This window comes from Dermacentor silvarum, chromosome 3 (genome assembly GCF_013339745.2).
Source record: "Dermacentor silvarum isolate Dsil-2018 chromosome 3, BIME_Dsil_1.4, whole genome shotgun sequence".
Classification (NCBI taxonomy): domain Eukaryota; kingdom Metazoa; phylum Arthropoda; class Arachnida; order Ixodida; family Ixodidae; genus Dermacentor; species Dermacentor silvarum.
In genome coordinates this window covers 234,768,378-234,787,951 of record NC_051156.1, presented here as the reverse complement: position 1 = coordinate 234,787,951, position 19,574 = coordinate 234,768,378, and the positions used below count along the sequence as shown (strand labels likewise).

General features: G+C 48.2%; 1 protein-coding gene across 3 annotated transcripts in view; it reads right to left on the bottom strand.

Moving 5' to 3' along the window:
* LOC119446886 (BICD family-like cargo adapter 1) overlaps positions 1 to 19,574 on the bottom strand; it is a 177,228-nt gene that overhangs the window by 12,114 nt on the left and 145,540 nt on the right. For 2 of the 3 annotated variants that reach the window (XM_037711466.2, XM_037711469.2), the window contains exons 4-7: positions 17,530 to 17,730; positions 9,343 to 9,453; positions 1,476 to 1,688; positions 654 to 919 (exon numbers count right to left, since the gene is read on the bottom strand). In XM_037711466.2, coding sequence (XP_037567394.1) covers positions 654 to 919; positions 1,476 to 1,688; positions 9,343 to 9,453; positions 17,530 to 17,730 — 791 coding nt within the window. The remainder of the gene's footprint in view (positions 1 to 653; positions 920 to 1,475; positions 1,689 to 9,342; positions 9,454 to 17,529; positions 17,731 to 19,574) is intronic. The other variant, XM_037711467.2, reaches the window with a different exon arrangement.

The following is a 19,574-nucleotide window of genomic DNA, read 5'->3' as shown; positions in this document are numbered from 1 at the left end:
GTGCGCCGTAGGCTGTAGTTGTGAGCGAATGCTTGCGAAGGTGAGCCGAGAAGGATGGTGGCTTGAATGCGGCGGTGTCTTCTCGCGCTCACAAAGGAGAAAGGCGGAGAGATGTGCGCGTGCTAGGAAGGGGAGGGGGGGAAGGGGGCAGGCTAGTGGGCGCATCTCCTCTTCTATTCGAGCTGTGGCAGCTGAGCGCGTCCGCGCGCGTCCTATCTTGGAGGCAATCCGCGCTGAGTCCGAAGGCTAGCCGACCGGAGGTAGCTGATGGCTTCGTGCGCGCTGCGTTTTCGCGCGCCTAGTTCGCGTCGACGCGAGAGGCAGCACGAAGGGGAATTCGCTCGCCGCTGCTGCCTCTCTTTATTCATCCCGCCATCGTTCTGGAAGCGAGTATTCCGCTGTCATCGAGTGAGATGTGTCCGTGTTTGTCTGTACGCGCATGACAACGTGTTCGTTAATTCAGTTAGTAAGCGAACGTTTACAGCAGTTTATGCAGCTGATAAAACGACCGATCGTACAGCTGTCTTAACAATTTGTCATCGCAATCAAATGCTTCGCCTTTCGGCCGAAACTGCGACCTTTTTCAAACACCTCGTATATGTGTGCCGGTCAATGTGGACACACACACACACACACGGCTCGGCCGCGCATACCTGGCGACGGCCTGGTCCCGCGTGTTCCACGCCATCTTGACGATCTCGTCCTTGGCCATGCGGCTGCTGCCCACGTCGTCGCGCAGCCTGTCCCGCTCCTCGTGCAGCGCCCGCAGCTCGGTGTCGCGAAGCGCCAGCTGCCGCTGGGCCTCGGCCAGGTCGGCGCTGCGACGGCGCAGCTCGTCGCTCTTGTCCGCCAGCTCGCGCCGAAGCTCGGCCTCCTCGCGGGCGCGCTCGGCCGCTGCCTGGCACGCCTGGCACACGGCCTGCGCTCGATGGCATACGCATCGAAAGCGCATCAGGCAAGTCGTGGGGCAACACAATGGCGTCTATTCCGTGACGCTAAAGAAGTGCACAATGTCAACAACTGAATGACACAGCGCAATTAAGGAAAGCACCAAGTCAGGTTATATGCTCAAGACTCTATTCTCGGTCGATCCCTCTTCGCGGGCGTATCGACTTTCAATGCGGGTTGAATGCCTAAGCCAGCGGAAGTGGATGACGCCCAATTAAGGAACGGGACACCCGTGTTAAGGTCTATTTTGACGTCGCCTATACTTGTCGAGTCCATTTACAACACGACGACCGTCGCTCTATAGTGAGGCGTTGAGCTGGGTGTTAATGAAAAGTATCCCCGTCGGAAAAGTGATCGACTGAGAATGCGTTTTTTTGTGCATTAAACCTTTTAGAAACGTCTTTAGGTAAAGAAAAAGAAAAGGTTATGCATATATACACTCCTTATAGGGTACAAAAAATCGTAATTATAATATCCAACCTTAATCACAGGTCCGATAGGCCCCCGACACATGCATGCGTGCTTACCGCTCCGCCGGCCAGCATGTCGTGCAGCAGCGCCCTGAGGTCGGCCACCACCGCCTGCAGCATGTGGGCGCTCACTTCGCTCGGGTCGAGCTCCTGTGGCGACGGGGGCACTCCGCTGTCCGAGTTGACCGAGCTGCTCTCCCTCTGCCGCCGGAGCTCGGACGCGAGCCGCTGCAGCTCCTGCACGGCCTGCGCCAGCTCCTGCCGAAGCTGCTGCACCACAGACGGGTCAAGAAAAGAAAGGAACGGTATTAAAACTGGGACGCTTAGTATATATGCAGTGCACTGAAAAGCCTCACAAAAAATTCGCACGGTCTCTTATGTTATCCCTAAGACGACTTGAAGGCGAAAGCCTAAGTGTCGATGCATTGAAGACGGACACCTGACGTACACATCCCTCTTAATTCGTTTACTCATCTTCTTAAGTCACTTCTCGTCCTCTTAATTCGCTTAGTAATCCCCCTTAATTCGCTTAGGTACTTCGCTTAGTCACCCCTCTTTATTCGCTTAATCATCCTCTTAAATCGCTTACTCATCTTACCCTATCCTAGTTAGCTGTCGAGGGTTCGTAGCATTTTTGTACCTTTCGTGTCGCCGACGCGGTTTCGCTCAAGGTCGACTGACTAATGAGACATGTAAGGCTTTCGCCCTAGTGAGTTCGGGATTCGCGATCATCATAATTCTCATCAGACTATATTTTGCTTCCAGACGACGAAAAGGTTCGAGGTTAACGCATGCGCACTTCAAAGCTTCACTCTCCAGTCGCTGTGGTGGTCGTTGTATAGTGGAAGGCTTTCGATTAGTTTTGATCATTGTGCCTTTAATGCCATGCAACTGAGGCTTCAGTTGCGCTTCAAAGTTCTTTATGTGCGATGGGAATGCCCAGAATTATTTTCAAGCCACGTGCTGCCCAAGAGAAAAACCAGGCTAGTTAAAAACTGAATGGGCATCTATAGCGAAATGAGGTTCTTTTATATCGTCATTTTCTCTCAATGTATCTCTTATAACTTGGAAAACTAAACGCGTGAACGGGACAAGAGGTTTGGCAGTGCTAACAGGAGGACAGTAAGCATTTAACGCATTATGTGTCTTGCGTCAAGTCCATCGAATAAGAAAAAACAAAAATTAGCTTGTTATTCGCACAGCTGAATGGATAGATCCACGCGGGCTTGTACAGCCGGCCTCATTAGAAGCTCCCGATTTAGGGGTTTAGAAGCGGCGTAATCACGACAGCCAGCTAGAAGTTAAGAACGGATGACCCAATACCATGCATAGGACACTTCGGCTATACCGCGTGCTTTTCTAAAGAAGACTAGAGTGCTGACATGCATGATAAGCGTGACTGCAAGATATACTCTTCGAGCTTTTGCAAGTTCAGCGAAGAAAACTTGTAGAACGTTATTTAGCGCACAACGCATAGTTGCGTTATTGTTTGGTTTCGTTCCTGAAACAATTCTTTGGGACTGCAGGAGCACAACAATTGGTCCTCCTCTTTATTCTATCTCTCTCTCTATGTTGGTGTTTACAAAAGTTTAGTGCATTGCAGCTGAATCACGTACTCCGCTTTACTTTACAGCTTAACACATACTATGTGTAATCATGCAACGGCTTACATGAGGTGTGAGGAAACCTCTGGTTTTGTTGTCTTAGTGCACAGTACCATTCTGACCCGTCTTTTTCTCAGTTTTCTTTTTTTTTTTTATTGTCTCCTTCAGTGTCATTTTCCGAGCAACCAAGATACGGCAGACATTGGTGCGTCCATAATATTGCCAGCGGACACCACACGCACCATAACGTGACCTGTCCTAACGTTCCCATGAGATAACTGCCGCCATATCTCGGACGCAGGATCACAAGAAACCCGCGCAAGCATTGGAAGCACGCTAGCGGACGCGCAGATCGTTGCATCACTGATGGCACATGGCGATCATACCAACCACTAAACTGCCGACATACCGATACTAATGTACCACGTTAAGTGGCATGATCTGGCATAAGAGAAGGCGCGTTTCGAGGGCAAACCTTGCTACGGCTCATTTGGTACGCGTCGGGTCAAGAAAAAAAAAAAAACTCTATACTGCAGCCACCCCACTTCTCCAAAGGGGTATTCAGACCGCTGCACGTTCGATTCCTTCCGCAGATATAGTACCTAACTCCCTTCCCAGACTCACGAAATGCGCTCCACTAAGAAGTGCATGCGCCGTACACGTAGCACATGGTAATACCGGTCAGCCCCCCGACAATGCATCTTCCCCTCGTGATCAACGAAACGGCCGCCGGAAGCTACGCCCGGGGAACCGCTTCCGGGCCAAAAAAAAAAAAAAAAATCGCGCGTACGAGCTTTGAGAACCCGCACCCGGAGCCTGGCCAGGAAACGGGCACAATTAAAGCTTAAGGGAGAGCGTCACGTAGTAGCAGCAGCAGCACTCGCAGTCACGCTATATACGCACAGAGACAGATAAAAGACGCTCGCGGATTTCCTCGGGGCTGCTGGTGCCCTGCCTTACATTGTGTTCCGAGGACGCACGGGGCACGCACGCGGGACCAGTAAAAACAAGTACCACGCCGTGAAACGGCGCACGACCCAGGAACGAACGGCAAACGCACGGCGCAGTGTACGCGTACGCCTTCGGGGCAATCTCAAGAAAAAAGCCGCAGGGGCACGCCCTCTCCTACTTCGGAAGGAGCTTATAGGGAGTGACGACACTAAATACCACAACCGAACGCTCCCCCCCCCCCCCCCCCCCCTCTTTCATTTGTTTCCTCACGACTTTAAACGGCCGCCGCATACCTCGCCTATAGTTGCCACGGTGCACCACCGGACCGCGTGTGCACCTACAAATCCGGGCGCGGAGGAACGCATAAAGGCTGCACGGACGGAAAGCGAAAGTCGTCCAGTTTAGCCCCACACACAGCTCTTTCTCTCTCTGCAGTCCTTTCCTTTCGAAAGTCTCGCCGAAGAAACCAAAGGACCGCGTCTCTCTGTATGGCCCATTATTGCTTCCTCCTCCTCCTCCGAGGATGCATTGAAGCGTGCACGGAGGCTGCTGCTGCTGCTGTTGGCGGTATAGCGCCTGCAAGTCCAGCTCCCCTCCATCCTTTGAGTTCCTCCGAATCCCCACCCGGTGCGTGGCAACGCTCCATTTGTTCTCGCTTTCGTGCGTCAGCCGCGTGCTTCGTTATCAGATGGACACTCGTGGCGCTGGCCTGTTTCTTTCTCTCTCTCTCTCTCTCCTCTCTTCTTCTTCCTCTTCTCTCTTTGTTTTGTTTCGGTGCTGCTGTTCGTTCCGAATGCGAGGAAGTGCGTGGTTGCGGTGGCTCTTGGTGATTATTTTCGCTTTCGTGGTTGTTGGTAATTTCACCTCTCGGTAACCTAAATAGGCAGTTTCTTATAGGAGGGAAGATGAATATTCTATGGCAGTAAGTGCGTAGTGACTGTCTTTCTTTTTGTGACTCGTCAAAAAGAGGCACAGAACGATTCCTGTGGCGCACACCCTATGGTAATAGACAAAATAAAGATGTCAGTTGCTAGTCGGCCGTGTATACCACGCTAGCGGTTTAGAGAATAAGTTGCTGTGACGCAGCGAAAAAACAAGGGCGTTAATAAGATGCCATCTCGAGCGCTTTCGGTAAATTAAAGTTCGGAAAAGGCACGTTTACTTCCCCCTTTTTTCCCAGGAAATATGTCCAAGCACCTATCATATTTCTTTTCGCTGCGCACTACGCAAACGATAAAGATTTATTAACGGTCAAATAGTCATTTAACCGCGGTGAACGCGTCTTCAGGTGACTAAGCCCTTAGACAGCTGAACACGCGTTTGTGAAGTTGCATGACACCTTTTCAAATGCGTCGTTATTTTTGAAAGCTCCTTCGGTTCACGCGCATTCGTGCGCTCTAGAAAAAAAGCTGACAAATTCTCAAAGGAAACCGCACAATCATTACGCGATCAATAAAGGGCATAAACGCGCAAATTCCCAATACCATCGCCGGATCTATACACGTAGATAAGCAGCTCGCGAAAATAACGTACGACGTTTGGCGGCACTAAAAATAATGCGGTTTCCAGACGGGTACGGAAACCGAGCACTCGGGCACCAGTTTAGTATGGAACACCATACAAACCCTCTCGGTTGTATAGGCGTGATGCCTTCCCGTTTCGCATTCTTCGAAAAATAGGATGGCTATAGGCCGTCGAACCCTACAGGACCCCGCCTGCCCGCGGCCTCCTGCACCCCGCAGTGCGTGGGCAAGTTTTCGCGCGGCGCGACTTCGTACCATATAACTGTCGCGGAAACAAAGGTGTCTCTTGGCTCTGCGAAGAGAGAACAGGCACAACTGGCGGCACGTGTATAGACGCAAGCTTTCGTGTCGTGCACAGACGCCCTTATACCGACCAACCCCCCCCCCCCTCCCCCCCTGGACTGCCAAAGACCAAAGGCGCCGAACTCTTCCTATATAGTGGCCACACCCTCCCCCAATCCTATAATACGGCTCCCAGAACGCTGCGAAACGAATGCTTTCTACCATCGTCCGCAGCGTTACAGGCCGGCGTGTCCCGCGCGGACGTGACTGAACGGCTCTCACGGGCGCGATGCACTTGAGGAGCCGAGCACGCGCGCGAGCGTGGAGCTATATCCACGATATCGTCCGTTCTGGATCGCTACGTGTACTCCGAACCGTTGCTTCCTTTTCCGAGAAATTGGTCGGTTTGTGCGGAAGCAGCGCGATGTTTCGAGCTTGCGGTGAAACCGCAGGGCGCGTCTTTTATTCATCATACCGACTGCATTTTTTTGAAGGGGGAGAAGCGACCAATTCGGTCGGCGGCGCGGTTTGCCGCGCGATCCACGTTTTCTCTTTCTTTCCGCGTGCGACTCCAGAGAAACAGTTCTTTTCTTGTCTGTGCAAATCGTCATTGTTTATTCAGAAAGAGAGAAACCGCGTTCTTGTTGCTGTGCGCGCTCTCTATTGATGCGGCGCTGTGGCCCATGCAAGAGGCCTCTTCGAAGTATCGGTCCGAGAAGGCAGCGGCGACGGCTGCGTGCGCAAGCACTGATACATTCGTAATGCGATTTACATAGAGTTTTACGCAGCAGACGCGGAGTGCTGTGTCTTTCGGCGTGTACCTTCAACAGCGCGTGCGTTCGTGCTGAGGCCGCTCGCGCGTCAGCGATAGTATAGTGTCCTATATGAGCATGCGCAGTCGCGCTTGTCGGCGTCAAAAGCACGTTCCGGCGCAAGGATTCGTATAGTTTACATGACCATGCCGCGAATTTATGACCACTAGTGGTACTTACTACATTGCTTAAGGCAGTGCTATTGATAACCACTTGCTCTTGAGCATCAATTGAGAACTTCAATGTGTGACCACTTACAGCAAAGTCGAAGGACTTCCCGCGCACTGAGGACTGAACTTTAAGGAGAAAAAAGAAAGGTTTCTATTATACTTATTTTAAACACGTGTGTTCTTGTTCAGAGCGCACTCTTCGATACTTCAGGCTTCAAGATTTAATTGAGTGACTCAGATCGGCAAACGGAGTCACACGTTCATAAATGCGATTCGTTGTGGTCAGCTCGAATGGTAGATACATTATACTTCAATACATTATACTTCACACTATGGATCGCGTGGGCCCAGTTTCTGTTAGCAAATAAAATCCGACAACCACTTATTTGCAAGATTTCTCATCTAAACTGCCTTGAAAAAAAAAAAAAAGCCGGCAGATCCCACGCCCTGTGGGAATCTATGTTATGCGAAGCAGTGTGCGGGGAGCCTACCAAGTTAACGAAACGACCATGAGAGCACCAAGACGTAGGCGGCTCTTTCATGACCTACATGACACGCATGTCATGACATTCATGTCATGAGTCCTCAGGAGTCCCTTTAGCTACACATAAGAGACCTTAAGGTGAAATCCATGCTCATGACTATGACTTCTACCACCATCCTTTAGCGTTTCCTTCACTTAGTACCGACGTCCGAACCCATTCCAGTGATATTTAGTTAATTTTTTTGCTGAGTCATTGTCATTTTTGCTGAGTCATGCTCATGACTATGACTTCTACCAGCATCCTGTAGTGTTTCCTTCACTTAGTACCCACATCCAAACCCATTTCAGTGGTTTTTGAGTGTTAATATTTATTTGCTGAGTCATTTTCATTTTCGCTCAGTCATGGTCATGACTATGACTTTACCATCATCCTTTAGTGTTTCCGTCACTTAGTACCCACGTCCGAACCCATTTCAGTGGTTTTTGAGTGATAAACTATTTCGCTGGGTCATTGTCATGACCTACATAACAAGCATGTCATGAGATTTATGTCACGATCTATTATGTTCGTCATACACTCCTATTATACTATGCTAATTTTGGTACCTACTAAGTTAACGAAACGACCATGAGAGCACCAAGACGTAGGCGGCTGTTTCATGACCTACATGACACGCATGTCATGACATTCATGTCATAATATATCACTTGTGTTCGTCATATACTCTTGTCATAGTATGCCAATTTTGGTACATACCAAGTTAACGAAACGACCATGAGAGCACAAAGTCGTAGGCGGCTAGATATATATATATATATATATATATATATATATATATAGATAGATAGATAGATAGATAGATAGATAGATAGATAGATAGATAGATAGATAGATAGATAGATAGATAGATAGATAGATAGTGTAAAAGTAGCAAATGTTCGCCAAGAAATGCTTCGCATTTAAAACTGTGCCTTCAATCCACGCTGTGAAGGTGGTTGGACAGCGAAGCTGTAAACGACACCCACAACGATTACCCATTGTGACGTCACCTGAATTCACACACGTAGCTCTACAAAGAGCGAAACTAGAGACAAGTGAATATACTTAACCACACCCTTTACTACTTCACAACGACATTATATTCACGCTGTTCTTCTGGCGTCTTCACTTTCCGTGGTCTACCCATGGTAGCCTGGAATGAACTGAATAAGTTACTAGACCGTGGTGGCTTCACTGCGTGATTTCTATGCTGTTGGGCACTTTTCCACTTGGAGTAGCTTACGCAACCGTAATCTTTACCGGGAAACACACGCGGGCGAAGGAACGCTGTAAACGACACCCACTACGACTATCCATTGTGACGTCACTTGAATTCACACACGTGGCTCTACAAAGAGTGAAACCAGAGACACTGGTTTCAAGAGGGTTTTGAATGACGTCAACCCCTTTCGAAGCAGCCGCAAACCTAATCTTTACCGGAACGCGTCGGAGGGTGTTCCAATTGTTCCCACGCGCCTTATCATCCATCATGTGGTTTTGATGCTTGTATTGTGGTTTTTCTTTTGAAAACAAGTGCTGAGCTGTATGCTGTATGCCTGATTTCAAAGGAGATATGCTGTTTGTATTAAATTTTTAGCCAGGCGTCTTTTGCTTACGCCGACACGAAAATTTCCTTGGCTAGTAGAGGTATACAGTTTCGCTGTAAAAAAAAATAATAATAATGAGGCAGACGCCCTCGCTCAGATAATGTGCAAATATGGCAAAGAGCGCCTATACAGACGAACGCCTATACAGACGGAATCCGCATAACGCTGTAAAATATAATTCACACCCCTCAAGGCGAAAAAATGTGTTAGTGTGCGAGTTATAGACAAATCTGCACTTTTGCTTTTGCTTTTAAGGCTGTAAATTATTTAATAGCGCAGTTCAGCGCGTATAACATAATACACGCAGCGTCCATGCGGCACGCTTCAGTTTACAGGGCTTTATACTGAAGAAACGCGCGGAAAGCGCGGGAACCTGAAAATGATCCACGTACATAGCGCGCAGTGCAGGCTGTGTGTAACAACGCACGAATAGGGGTGGGAAACAGCAGACCTTGTCCTCATCGGTGGCCAGGTCGCAGTCGTCGCACTCGATCTCGTCGAAGTCCCCCGGAAAGCCCGCCGACGAAGAGCCCAGCTGCGAGGGCTGTCGGCTGCGGCGGCCCTGCATGAGTATACGGGTATCTGTGAGCAACACGTGAGCAGGTAGGTACTCGCATGCAGCCGCAAAGGCAGCGAGAGACAAGCATCTAAGATAGGTCAGTTTTCGAGAACCTCCTTGACCGGAGCTATACGTTGGCGACTGTGCATGCTCCTGCTGATGGGGCAATACGCCAGTACAGAATTATAAGCGCAGTCGAGACAGCGTAAAGCTTGCACTTGCGTTTCTACGCCGCAAAAAAAAAATAATAATAATAATAAAAAAATAAAGGCATAGGCAGTACAAGCCACAACGGTAACAGCTTAGTGATGGGCAAACTTTCAGGACAGCGAACATGGTTTCGCACAAAAAGTCGCAACTGAAAAAATAAGAAAGATAAAGTTATGTGCCGAAGCAAAGTATACCATATATGAGAATGCGTGTCTATAGGGGACAAACAAAATGGATATAGCACCCATGCATAAAGTATGTCGCAAACGTGTAGGTATAAACGTGTTCGTCGAGCTTATCAACTTTTGTTAAATGTAGATTAGAGCAATTGTACGGGAAACAACCGTACGCGTTGACCGGCGCATTTGGCGGGGCTTATACGCAATCACCGTGACCTTTAAATGGCGGAGTGCTCCCATAAAATTTGTATTTAGACAAAAAAAATTTACACGGATTAACATCAGTTGCGAGATATTTCCTAAACTGTGCAGGGACGAAATACATGGGCGTTCCAGTTACTTTCGTGCTTCAATGCATAAAAGAGCGTTTTGTTAAAAAAAAAAAAAAAATCGCGTAGCTTGCACTGGAGGCGCAATCCTAAAGAGACAGCGTAGCTTATGGGCACCTAGCTAGTCCTGGCTTTTGGGCTAGGCTAAGCACTACCAAGTCATCCCCAGCATTTTCCGGTATTTATTTATTATTGATCAATTATCGATTAGCTATTTATTGACTATAGATTGGCTATCGCAAGGTATTGGCCACGCGTATTTGGGCTAGACTAAGCACAACCAAGTCATCCCCAGCATTTACCGGAATTCATTCATTATTGATCAACTATCGATTAGCTATTGATTGGCGATCGATGACCGAGAAAGCTTAAGTAGTCCCAACCATGCTTAGCCAGGCTCAGCTTCGCTAGTGCACAGGAATATGTGTCATTACGCTCGGACCCTTTCTGCACAACCGCCAGGATCGGTCCACATTTTCTGCTTATGCGTCACGAACTTACGGCCGACTTAACAGCTCCGCTGCTAAAAAAAAAAAAAAGAAAGAAAAAAACCAAGAAAAGGTAAGTGGTACACCAGTGCAATTTTACGGCGAGTTTGATGGCACATGTCTCCAAACTATTGTCATCGTGGAAATTAATTCCAAGTTTATCGCCTTGCAAACTCACGGGCTGCAATTTGTAAATTGCAATCTGTGCCTTAAGGTAATTAACCCAGAAGATACTTACTCAATATTTGTTAATTAGTTGAACAAGTGTTTAGATTTCTCGTGGAAGTAACGTCCACCTCTCTGAATAATCCACCGCCAGGACTAGAGTTATGTTACCTACAACAGGCTATATCCATAAATTCCGTAAAGCTTAAAAATGATCACCCGACTACATATTATATATATATATGTCGGGTACAAATTAAGAAGACAGGAGAGACCCCGCCCAGATGACCGAAGTGCAGCAGCCCATTGCCTCCGCGACTAAAAAAAAAATAGTCCTGCTGACGCGACTCGGCCCAGCTCGAAGCGCAGGGCTGCCATGTTCTCCGTCGGCGCGGTCACCGGACGTCCGGCTCATGACGTCAATTTAGAGTGACCGCCCACTGATGGAGGCTCGTGTGCATCCGCCTTTGAGGGGCAAGTGCCGCTGCCTTCTAAAGTTGTACCCACCTATAGTACTGCTTATAGTCTGCTTACTGCCTATAGTACTGCTCTTCAGAGTAATGTGACGCTGGAGTGAAGGCGTACTCCGGCGTTCGAGACTGAACATACGACAGTTCTGAAGCGGAGGGACTCCTGGCGTCGGGGCCACGTGCTCTCGCACCACCGACGGGCTGACGTCGGCTGCATGGGTTCATCTCCATCGCGACATTACTCTGAAACGGGGCGTTTATAGTTTTCGTACGTCCTCACCGCTGCGCGTTCATCTATCTCCGCAATCAACGAGCGTTTCTCTAAACGCGCAACGAGATCTCGAATGAGTGCCGTCTTTGTGCATATAACTCCCTATAGCGAAGGAATTTCACGCCCACACTGTTCTTGGTGATCACTGCTGGCGCGCTGCAGTCTCCGAAGAAAAGGGCTCATTCGCAAATTGCAGGGAACGTCCGACTCGCTCCCGTGAGGTGCGCATTAAGACGCCGAGACCGCTGTCGAGGTCACGAGGTCTCGAGCAGCTTTAAATAAGCTGGCGTCAGGATGAGGCGCGCGCGCGCGCGCGCGCGCGCGATCAGAGCGCGAGAGAGCTGGAGCGTGCATCGCGCGTGGTCGGCGATTCCGGTCGGCAATTATGCAAATCAGGCAGCGCGGATGTAACTCTCAACTGGCGCTATTCACTCTGAGCAATATCCATCATTTAAAACACAGGTTCGCGAGGAGCGTGTAAGCTTAACTTCCTTCTTACTCGCTCACTTGTATAACTCCCGTTTTTGTATCCCCCTGACGCACTCTGTATAACTGCCGTTGGCAGAAGTTTCTGAGGTGTTCGTTCGCGTAGAAATAGATACAGCGGTATTACTACGGTTTTAAAGCAGAACGCTACCTCTCTGCCGTTAATTATCGCTATCATCCCGGCCAGCTGCCAGCTTTTGCGCGTGCTACCTCAGCAGGGACAGGTTCATGGTCAGCGAGGATTAATTTTATCCGCGGACTACTTTATCTGGACTACATGAAGGAAAAGCTTCGGTACTGAAGCGCATGCGTGGTGCCGCTGCTGGAAATAGTGCCGCAATTTTGTTCGCGCTTTCTAATGCGAGAAGCACAGAACTGTCTGTCTGCTCTGAGTTTAAACACATATGTGGCATGCTTCGTGTGTCCTTACGCGTCTATCAAGAGCAGAATGGCGTACGGGTCTTCTGGTGACTGTTTGTCGTGTCCTGGCCTGCTGCTCGAGTCTCTTTAAATACGTACAAGCAAAACTAATAACATCAATAATAGTAATACTACTACTACTACTACTACTACTACTAATAATAATAATAATAATAATAATAATAATAATAATAATAATAATAATAATAATAATAATAATAATAATAATAATATAGCAACATGTTATCGCAAACAGATGAAGGGAATGGCGTAACGTTCATGCCGACTTAATCGTGACCGATTAACGGACTATAGTGAATCAAGATATAGCGGCCTACTGAATCACGCACACAAATCAGAGGTGGCGCGCGCATCAGTTCCGCAGCCTGCCTCGCGGGCCCGCACAGAAACGAATTAACTATAGCGCACCAGCAGCTTGCAGCGCTGTTCTAATATCTGTTATCGCTTGCCATTACGAAGGAATTGACGTCACACTATTTTCCGTCATCACTGCGGCTGCGCCAACACGAACCTGTATGCCGAGCGTATATAGTCACTCCGCAAAGCAACGCGCGTATATCACCGATGACTATATAGTATGAGCGCGATCAATAGCGGTGAAAGAATAAGTTGGCCAGAATAAGTTTCCGCTTCTTTTCTTCGCTTTGTTTCTAATCTTCTTTTGTGCTACATTTTGTACCGCCTCGCTAAAATCCAACGAGATAGTTCCGCAACACTCGCCGAGCGAGATTGGCAGCTTCATATATAAGCACGCGGCGTTAGTCATGTACGAGTTATTGTATGGTAATGGGGTCCGGGAAACAGACTCTGCACGTACACGCACACACACCGAGGATGCCCGATGCACAATCGCAACGCTGCCACATCATGTGCGCGCTGAAGAAAAAGCGAGAACGCGTGGGAGGAGATGCGATAATTGAAGCCACTAAACAGAGGAATTGCGCCACGAAGCATACCGACACATCAACGCGGATAAATCAATTACAAGCTCACAATTAAGCTCACCGTGGGTTTGCGCGTCACGAGTTTGAAGACGCGCAACGTAAATACGCAGCCGTTGTTGCTGTGACCTCAAACTGCGTTCTCAACGCGTTGCAACTTCTTCTTCAACTCCTCCTTTGCGGAGGTAAATATATACGTACGACCAAAATAAAGCCAAGGAATAACATTTGCAAGCTTTAGGTCTGCTAAAGTGTCTGTATTTGTCTATATATATATATATATAAAGAAAAGCAAAAGAACAATAAAACGAGACAAAATCAGACCTGTATGAAGTAAGGCCATAAGAACGGATCGATCTTCTTTCTTTTCTCAACTCGGGCATGACTCTTGGGCATACGCGTACGAATGGTACTGTGGCTATTCTGTGAATAATCGCTAGAGTTTCCAAAGATAAATCCCAGCCAGCGTTTCAATCGATTTCGAAGAAATCGATTTAAGCATTCGTGTTTTCTAAAACGTCGTTTAAAAATAACGGACGAGCTATAGTTGGTGCATGCAGACATGGAGCATATATACAGGGTGTTTTAGCGAACACTTTCAAAAAAATTTTAAAGGTTACCTGCGGTTGATAGCACAACTCTACTTCATGCGCTGGTCTACTCGCGGACATTACTTGCACAAAAAGTTGAAGTGCATAATCGACTCACTAACGAAAAATCACTAAGTTTCTAGCTAATTGCCTTATGGCCCATATTGCAATTCACACATTGGATAGCCTACGGGGCTCAGCCTGGTTAACCTCCCTGCCTTTCCCTTATGACTTTTCTCTCTCTCACACACACAAATTCTAGCCGTGGAGTTCGCAAGACCACTTGGAACGAATTCTCAGGATGACACCAGTTTCGAGATATTAATTCCCGAACTTTGCGGAGAAATGCACTGGCGTTCCAGTTACTTATTTTAATGCATTTCTCCGCAAAGTTCGGGAACTGATATCTCGACAATGGTCTGATCCTGAGAATTCGTTCCAAGTGGATCCGTCCTTGCGAACTCCACGGCTGGAATTTGTAGACTGCAATATGGGCCATATGGTAATTAGTTTAAAAACTTAATTAGTGAATTTCCGTTAATTAGTCGATTACGCATTTCAATTTCTGGTGCAAGTAATGTCCGCCTCTTCGAGTAGGCCAGTTCATGAACTACAATTGTGCTATCTGCCACAGGCAAACCTGTAAACATTTCTGAAAGTGTTCGCTGAAACACCCTGCACATAATTTGCCTCTCGCGGAACTCACCGAATTCCTCCACAACATCGGCCCACGAAACAGCGCAACAAGGCGTTACGACATATGGTACTATATACGATGACGTACACGCGCTACGTACCCCACGCGAACTCGTGACGTCACCGGCGGGAGAGGGCGCGCCGGGCTCCGAAGACTCGTCGCCGCATCGCATGCCGTCGGGCACCACAGGACGGGCGGCGCTGTCCGCCGGATGCCAGCGAACATTTTGTTCGAACGAGCAAATGCGCGCTCGATCGGTCCCTCGGCCGGCTCCGCTTTTGCCGCCGACCGGTTCGTATCGAAAGGCCGAATAAAAGAAGAGCGGCAAGAAAACGGTTTGCAAACTGGTTCCACTTTCCGCGTTGCGTGCATACTCTCCGCTCGGCTTTATTGCAGAACGGCGAGGGGCGTGCCGGCGGGTCTATCGATGGCCGAGCGGACCCCCCCGTTCGTTCCTCGGCATTCGAAAGCGTCTGCGCGTTGAACTCATTTGCATACGGCCTTCGCGCGCGTATTATCTCTTCGCGCAGCGTATCGATTAGTTTTTTGTGAAGCAGTCCAGCCACATGGGGCGTTTCTCCATTCAAGCGGGCGGCCTCAACCACTTGCGCGAAGTTTCGCCGCAGGCTTTTCGCGCTTGTTACGTCACCCTGTTGATTGTAATGTTGCGTGGGATGTTTCCTGCGTCCCGCTTGGATGTTATTCAGATGCGGTGGCTGCTTTTTTTTTTTCTTTTTCTTTTTTTTTTTTGTTGCGGTTGGTGAAATGCGTCCAACATTTGCGGGTAGATGTGGTAGTGGGGGTTATTAAAGGCGGTTATTAAATGATGTGGAAAGAACACGTATTCTCATTCCGAAGAGTATAGCAGAGAAGGAAGATTAGAAACGGAGTAGACGGTTGAGAAATAAACGAAGTGAGGAGACGCTGCTCTGGGAGATGTTTGAGAAGGAGGCAAGTTTCGTGGAAGTTGGGAACAGGGAGAAACTGGCCCGCCATCGTGTGGCCACAGCCGCTGGGATAATATAAGTGGGCACAAGGATGTCACTCATTATCACTTTTTGTGATAAGCATTTTTCTTAAAGCTGAAAGGAACGCCATATTTATCTCACGTTATCAGAAGAAAACAAGTCTAAAATCAGTCATAGGTGGGACCAACCGAGGCCGTGCAGTAAATTTAGCACTATACGGATAAAGCTTCAGTCTTTGCCTCTCACTCCTTATCTTCTAAGCAATCGAGGCGAGGTATAACCATACTGGTCGCCGGCTAAGAAAAGCAAGCACACGACGCAAATTCGGGGAATTGTTGCTGCAACCACGGGAAAGGGTGGGATGTTGCCTGCTAATGCAATCGACGTATACTGCATGCGGTGCCGCAGCATTCGACTGCAATCTTCAGAACTCAGCGGAAACACCGACGTCGGATGATGCAAGTACGGCCCTACCACTCGCTGCTACTCCGTCGACTTTGCTTTTGTAAACACTGAAGCAGAGCCGGAGACAATGCAACTTCCATGTTAGGGCGACGGGGAAAAGTGCTCTAGAGATGCGATAACTGATCGCGCCGGCGCTGCAGCGGTTACGTAAAGGCGCAGCGACGTAATCATTGTATTTTTCTTTCTTTTTTATGTTACAATATGCGGAAGAAAAGTGTTCCTTAGATACCGCGTTACGTAAGGTGCTCTACTTCGCAAGTTAAATGGGTGCTGAGGCATTTATTTTGCTATGTATAAGAAGCAGCATGATTAAAAGCAGCGTACAGAATGAGAACGCGCAGGGTCCCTTATTCTCCTCCCACAAATTGCTCCCTGCCTTTCCCCTTTTTTTTCCATTTCTCTCTCTCTCTCTCTCCCACAAATAGCTTTTTTTCCCATAAATTCCTGAGCTATACATGCATGGACCTGTTCACCCTATTTAATTATTGCCAATTTTGTACCAACTTGCAAGACGCAGCTGCATCGTTTGCCGGTGGTCTTTGTGAAACCTTAACACTTTTGCGGTCTCTCCTATCCTATCCTTCGGCCATGTGTTGTGTCGTGATCATCATCCCGCCGACAGTTCTTGTAGCAGAACAGTTCTTGTCAACAAGACAGTTCTGAAAAGTTTTGACAAGACAGTTCTAGTCGTAACAGTTACTGAAATTACATTGTACGGTTCATGTCAAATAAAATGCAAGTTGAACTGACATCTTCACTTACATTCTGCCTAGTCCATGCGCTTACTGCATTCGTCGCTCTCCTGCCGACATAATCGTACTCCGTTTTCCTCTCCAATTTTATACTCTTCATTAGAAAGGAGAGGCGAAACGCGGACACGACACACCCGTGTTTTATCACTCTGTTCTGAATCAAATCCGGGTTCCAGAGCATACCTATACTTAAAAGACCGCGGTTATTAAAAAAAATAAAAAAAACGACAAAAAAATATGTTCACTCGCTCTCGCTCTCTCTTTTAGCCACTCGATCATAGACTGCCTTTTTTTTCTTTTTTTTTTCTTGCTATTCCCTCAACACGCCGACAGTTTACTGAACGTCGCAGACCACTTTCGTAAAGGGCCTTCTTCGTGTCATCGCACAATAATAACTTGTCCTTGGGCAACACTGTTGATGCTTGAGGACGGCACTGTATAGCGCAAACAAGACAAACACAAATAACAGAATACATGACATCGCGGACGCTACCTATAGCGCCCGCAGTGTCCACGTTCTTCTCGCATGCTTCGCGGAGCTCGTAAGGTCGTATACACGTACTACATGTAAGCACGCCTTTGCGGACGTGTAGTATACACAGTGCAAACTGAGAGAGACACACTCACCGTGCTGCCGGCCTCGTCGTCGGCCGAGGAGCTAGACGACATCTCGATCTCGTTGAAGAGCGACCGCTGTCCCCCCGTGCTGTTGAGCAGGCCGTTGAGGAGGGGAGAGGAGGTGCGCTGCCTCTGCAGGGCGTCCATGCGGTCCTGCAGCTGGCCGTTGGCGATGCGCAGCTCCTCCATGTCCCGCTGCTGCTGCCGGATCTGCAATGGATGAGGTATAGGAGGGGGCGGGAACACATCAATTACAGCTTGCATCTAGTAGATATACGGCGTCACGGAGCGCCGCGTCCACGATCTGAGTCCACGAACTGAGTCCACGATCACACGCGCGCGGCCGAGAGCGGAGGAAGCTGTCGCCTTCGCTGGACTGTATAGTATACGGATTTCGACAAACGAAATGCCAGTCACAGTTGCATTACGTGTGCGACTGATAACGAGTTGGGCGTTTGGTCATCGGTCGCCAATGTCTCGTAGATATTTCTTTTTTAGGACAGACTTCGCGGCACATTGTGCAGGTCGTACTAAAGGAGAAGGTTCTGGCTCATGAATGTTATAAATAGATGTCCTCTGCGATGTCGGCGCGCTTTCAAGCTTCTCCCAAACGCGTCACCGGTAATCTTGCGGGTCCGAGCCGAACACGTACGTAAAGCACGCAGGTCAGGGCAATTCCCGAGAAACAGTTCAGCTCTTTCTATTAGAGCCTCTCGCCCTTACAACAAGTTCCCATCGCATTCGTTGCTCGGCACCAACGTCAACCTAAATTATGCATAGAAAATATATATTCACAAAGCTCAAGTGCTAGTATGCCCTCGTAACTCACTCGGTGACGTCTTTCGAGGCTCAGCCATGGCGCCGATGGTGCGCTCGCTACTTTCTTGCACACAATTAAAGGAGATGTCAGCAAACCGCGACTAAGTGCGATGGCATTGGAAGCGTATGCAACGTTTCGCGAACGTCTTTTCTTTTTTATTGATATTATTATGTGTTTATAGGCGAGAGTTTCAGGGTTTCAATCGAGCTCTCGTAAGTAGAGTATCGAGAAGTTTCGCCGGGTCTCTTGCCAAGTCTAATCGGTTCCTCGGATTCCGCGGATTACCCGAAATCTCTCAAAATGACACTGATCGCCGGTGATCAGTATTTGCTGGGTTAGTTGGAAACATACGCTTGCGATCTGTCTCTCGTGTCAGTCTTTCGTCAGCCGGTGCTCTGTACATTATTACGGGACAAATAAAGCAAAGGAAAGCGGAAAGCTGCAATCTATGAGCCACTGTTCGGGACTGGGAATCAAACCAACGACCCCTCATTTTGGAGACTACAACGTTTCACTAACCAGCCGGACTATGAGGTGATCAGCGTCTGCGTGTGTTCGGACGCGAGCTATCTGCAAAAGCGCGTGACACGTAGCTGATTATATATATATATATATATATATATATATATATATATATATATATATATATATCACGCATCGTACGTTACGTGTCGGAGAAAGATGTCAAGATGTCCGGAAGACGAAGAGAAAGATATGTGAAGCGACGAACAGTTTGTGCGGTTAATGTGAGCTGAGATAGAGTTGACGACGGTGGTGAAAACGAAGAAGACACCAGAGCCTAGTGGAAGAAACAATGCGGCACTTGTCCTCTGAGCCAACAAGAGCTACCAACAAGAGCTGGGGCGTCTCTAGTCATCGCGCCTTGCCGCAGTACAGAGTACCAGAAAAAAAAGGGGGAAATAAAGAAATGGTGATGATGGAGTTCAATCGAAGACGAATCTACAAAGCCGCGTCACATCGGCACCCACGAGACGACGGTTCAGAAACCCTCCTGCGGGACAGTTGAATATGACGGTATAGTTAAGTGTGGCCTAACAATGAAAAAAAAAAAAAAAGAAAAACCGGCAAAGTGACATTAAAAGTCGTTCTAGACCAACCGATCCTTCGGTAAAGCGGTGCTCTCAGTGAAAAAAAAAAAAAAAAAACTGCAAAGAGGCAACGCACTGTTTTCACTCGAGCGACTGCGCGAGTCGGAGACGATTGAGATGCGAGT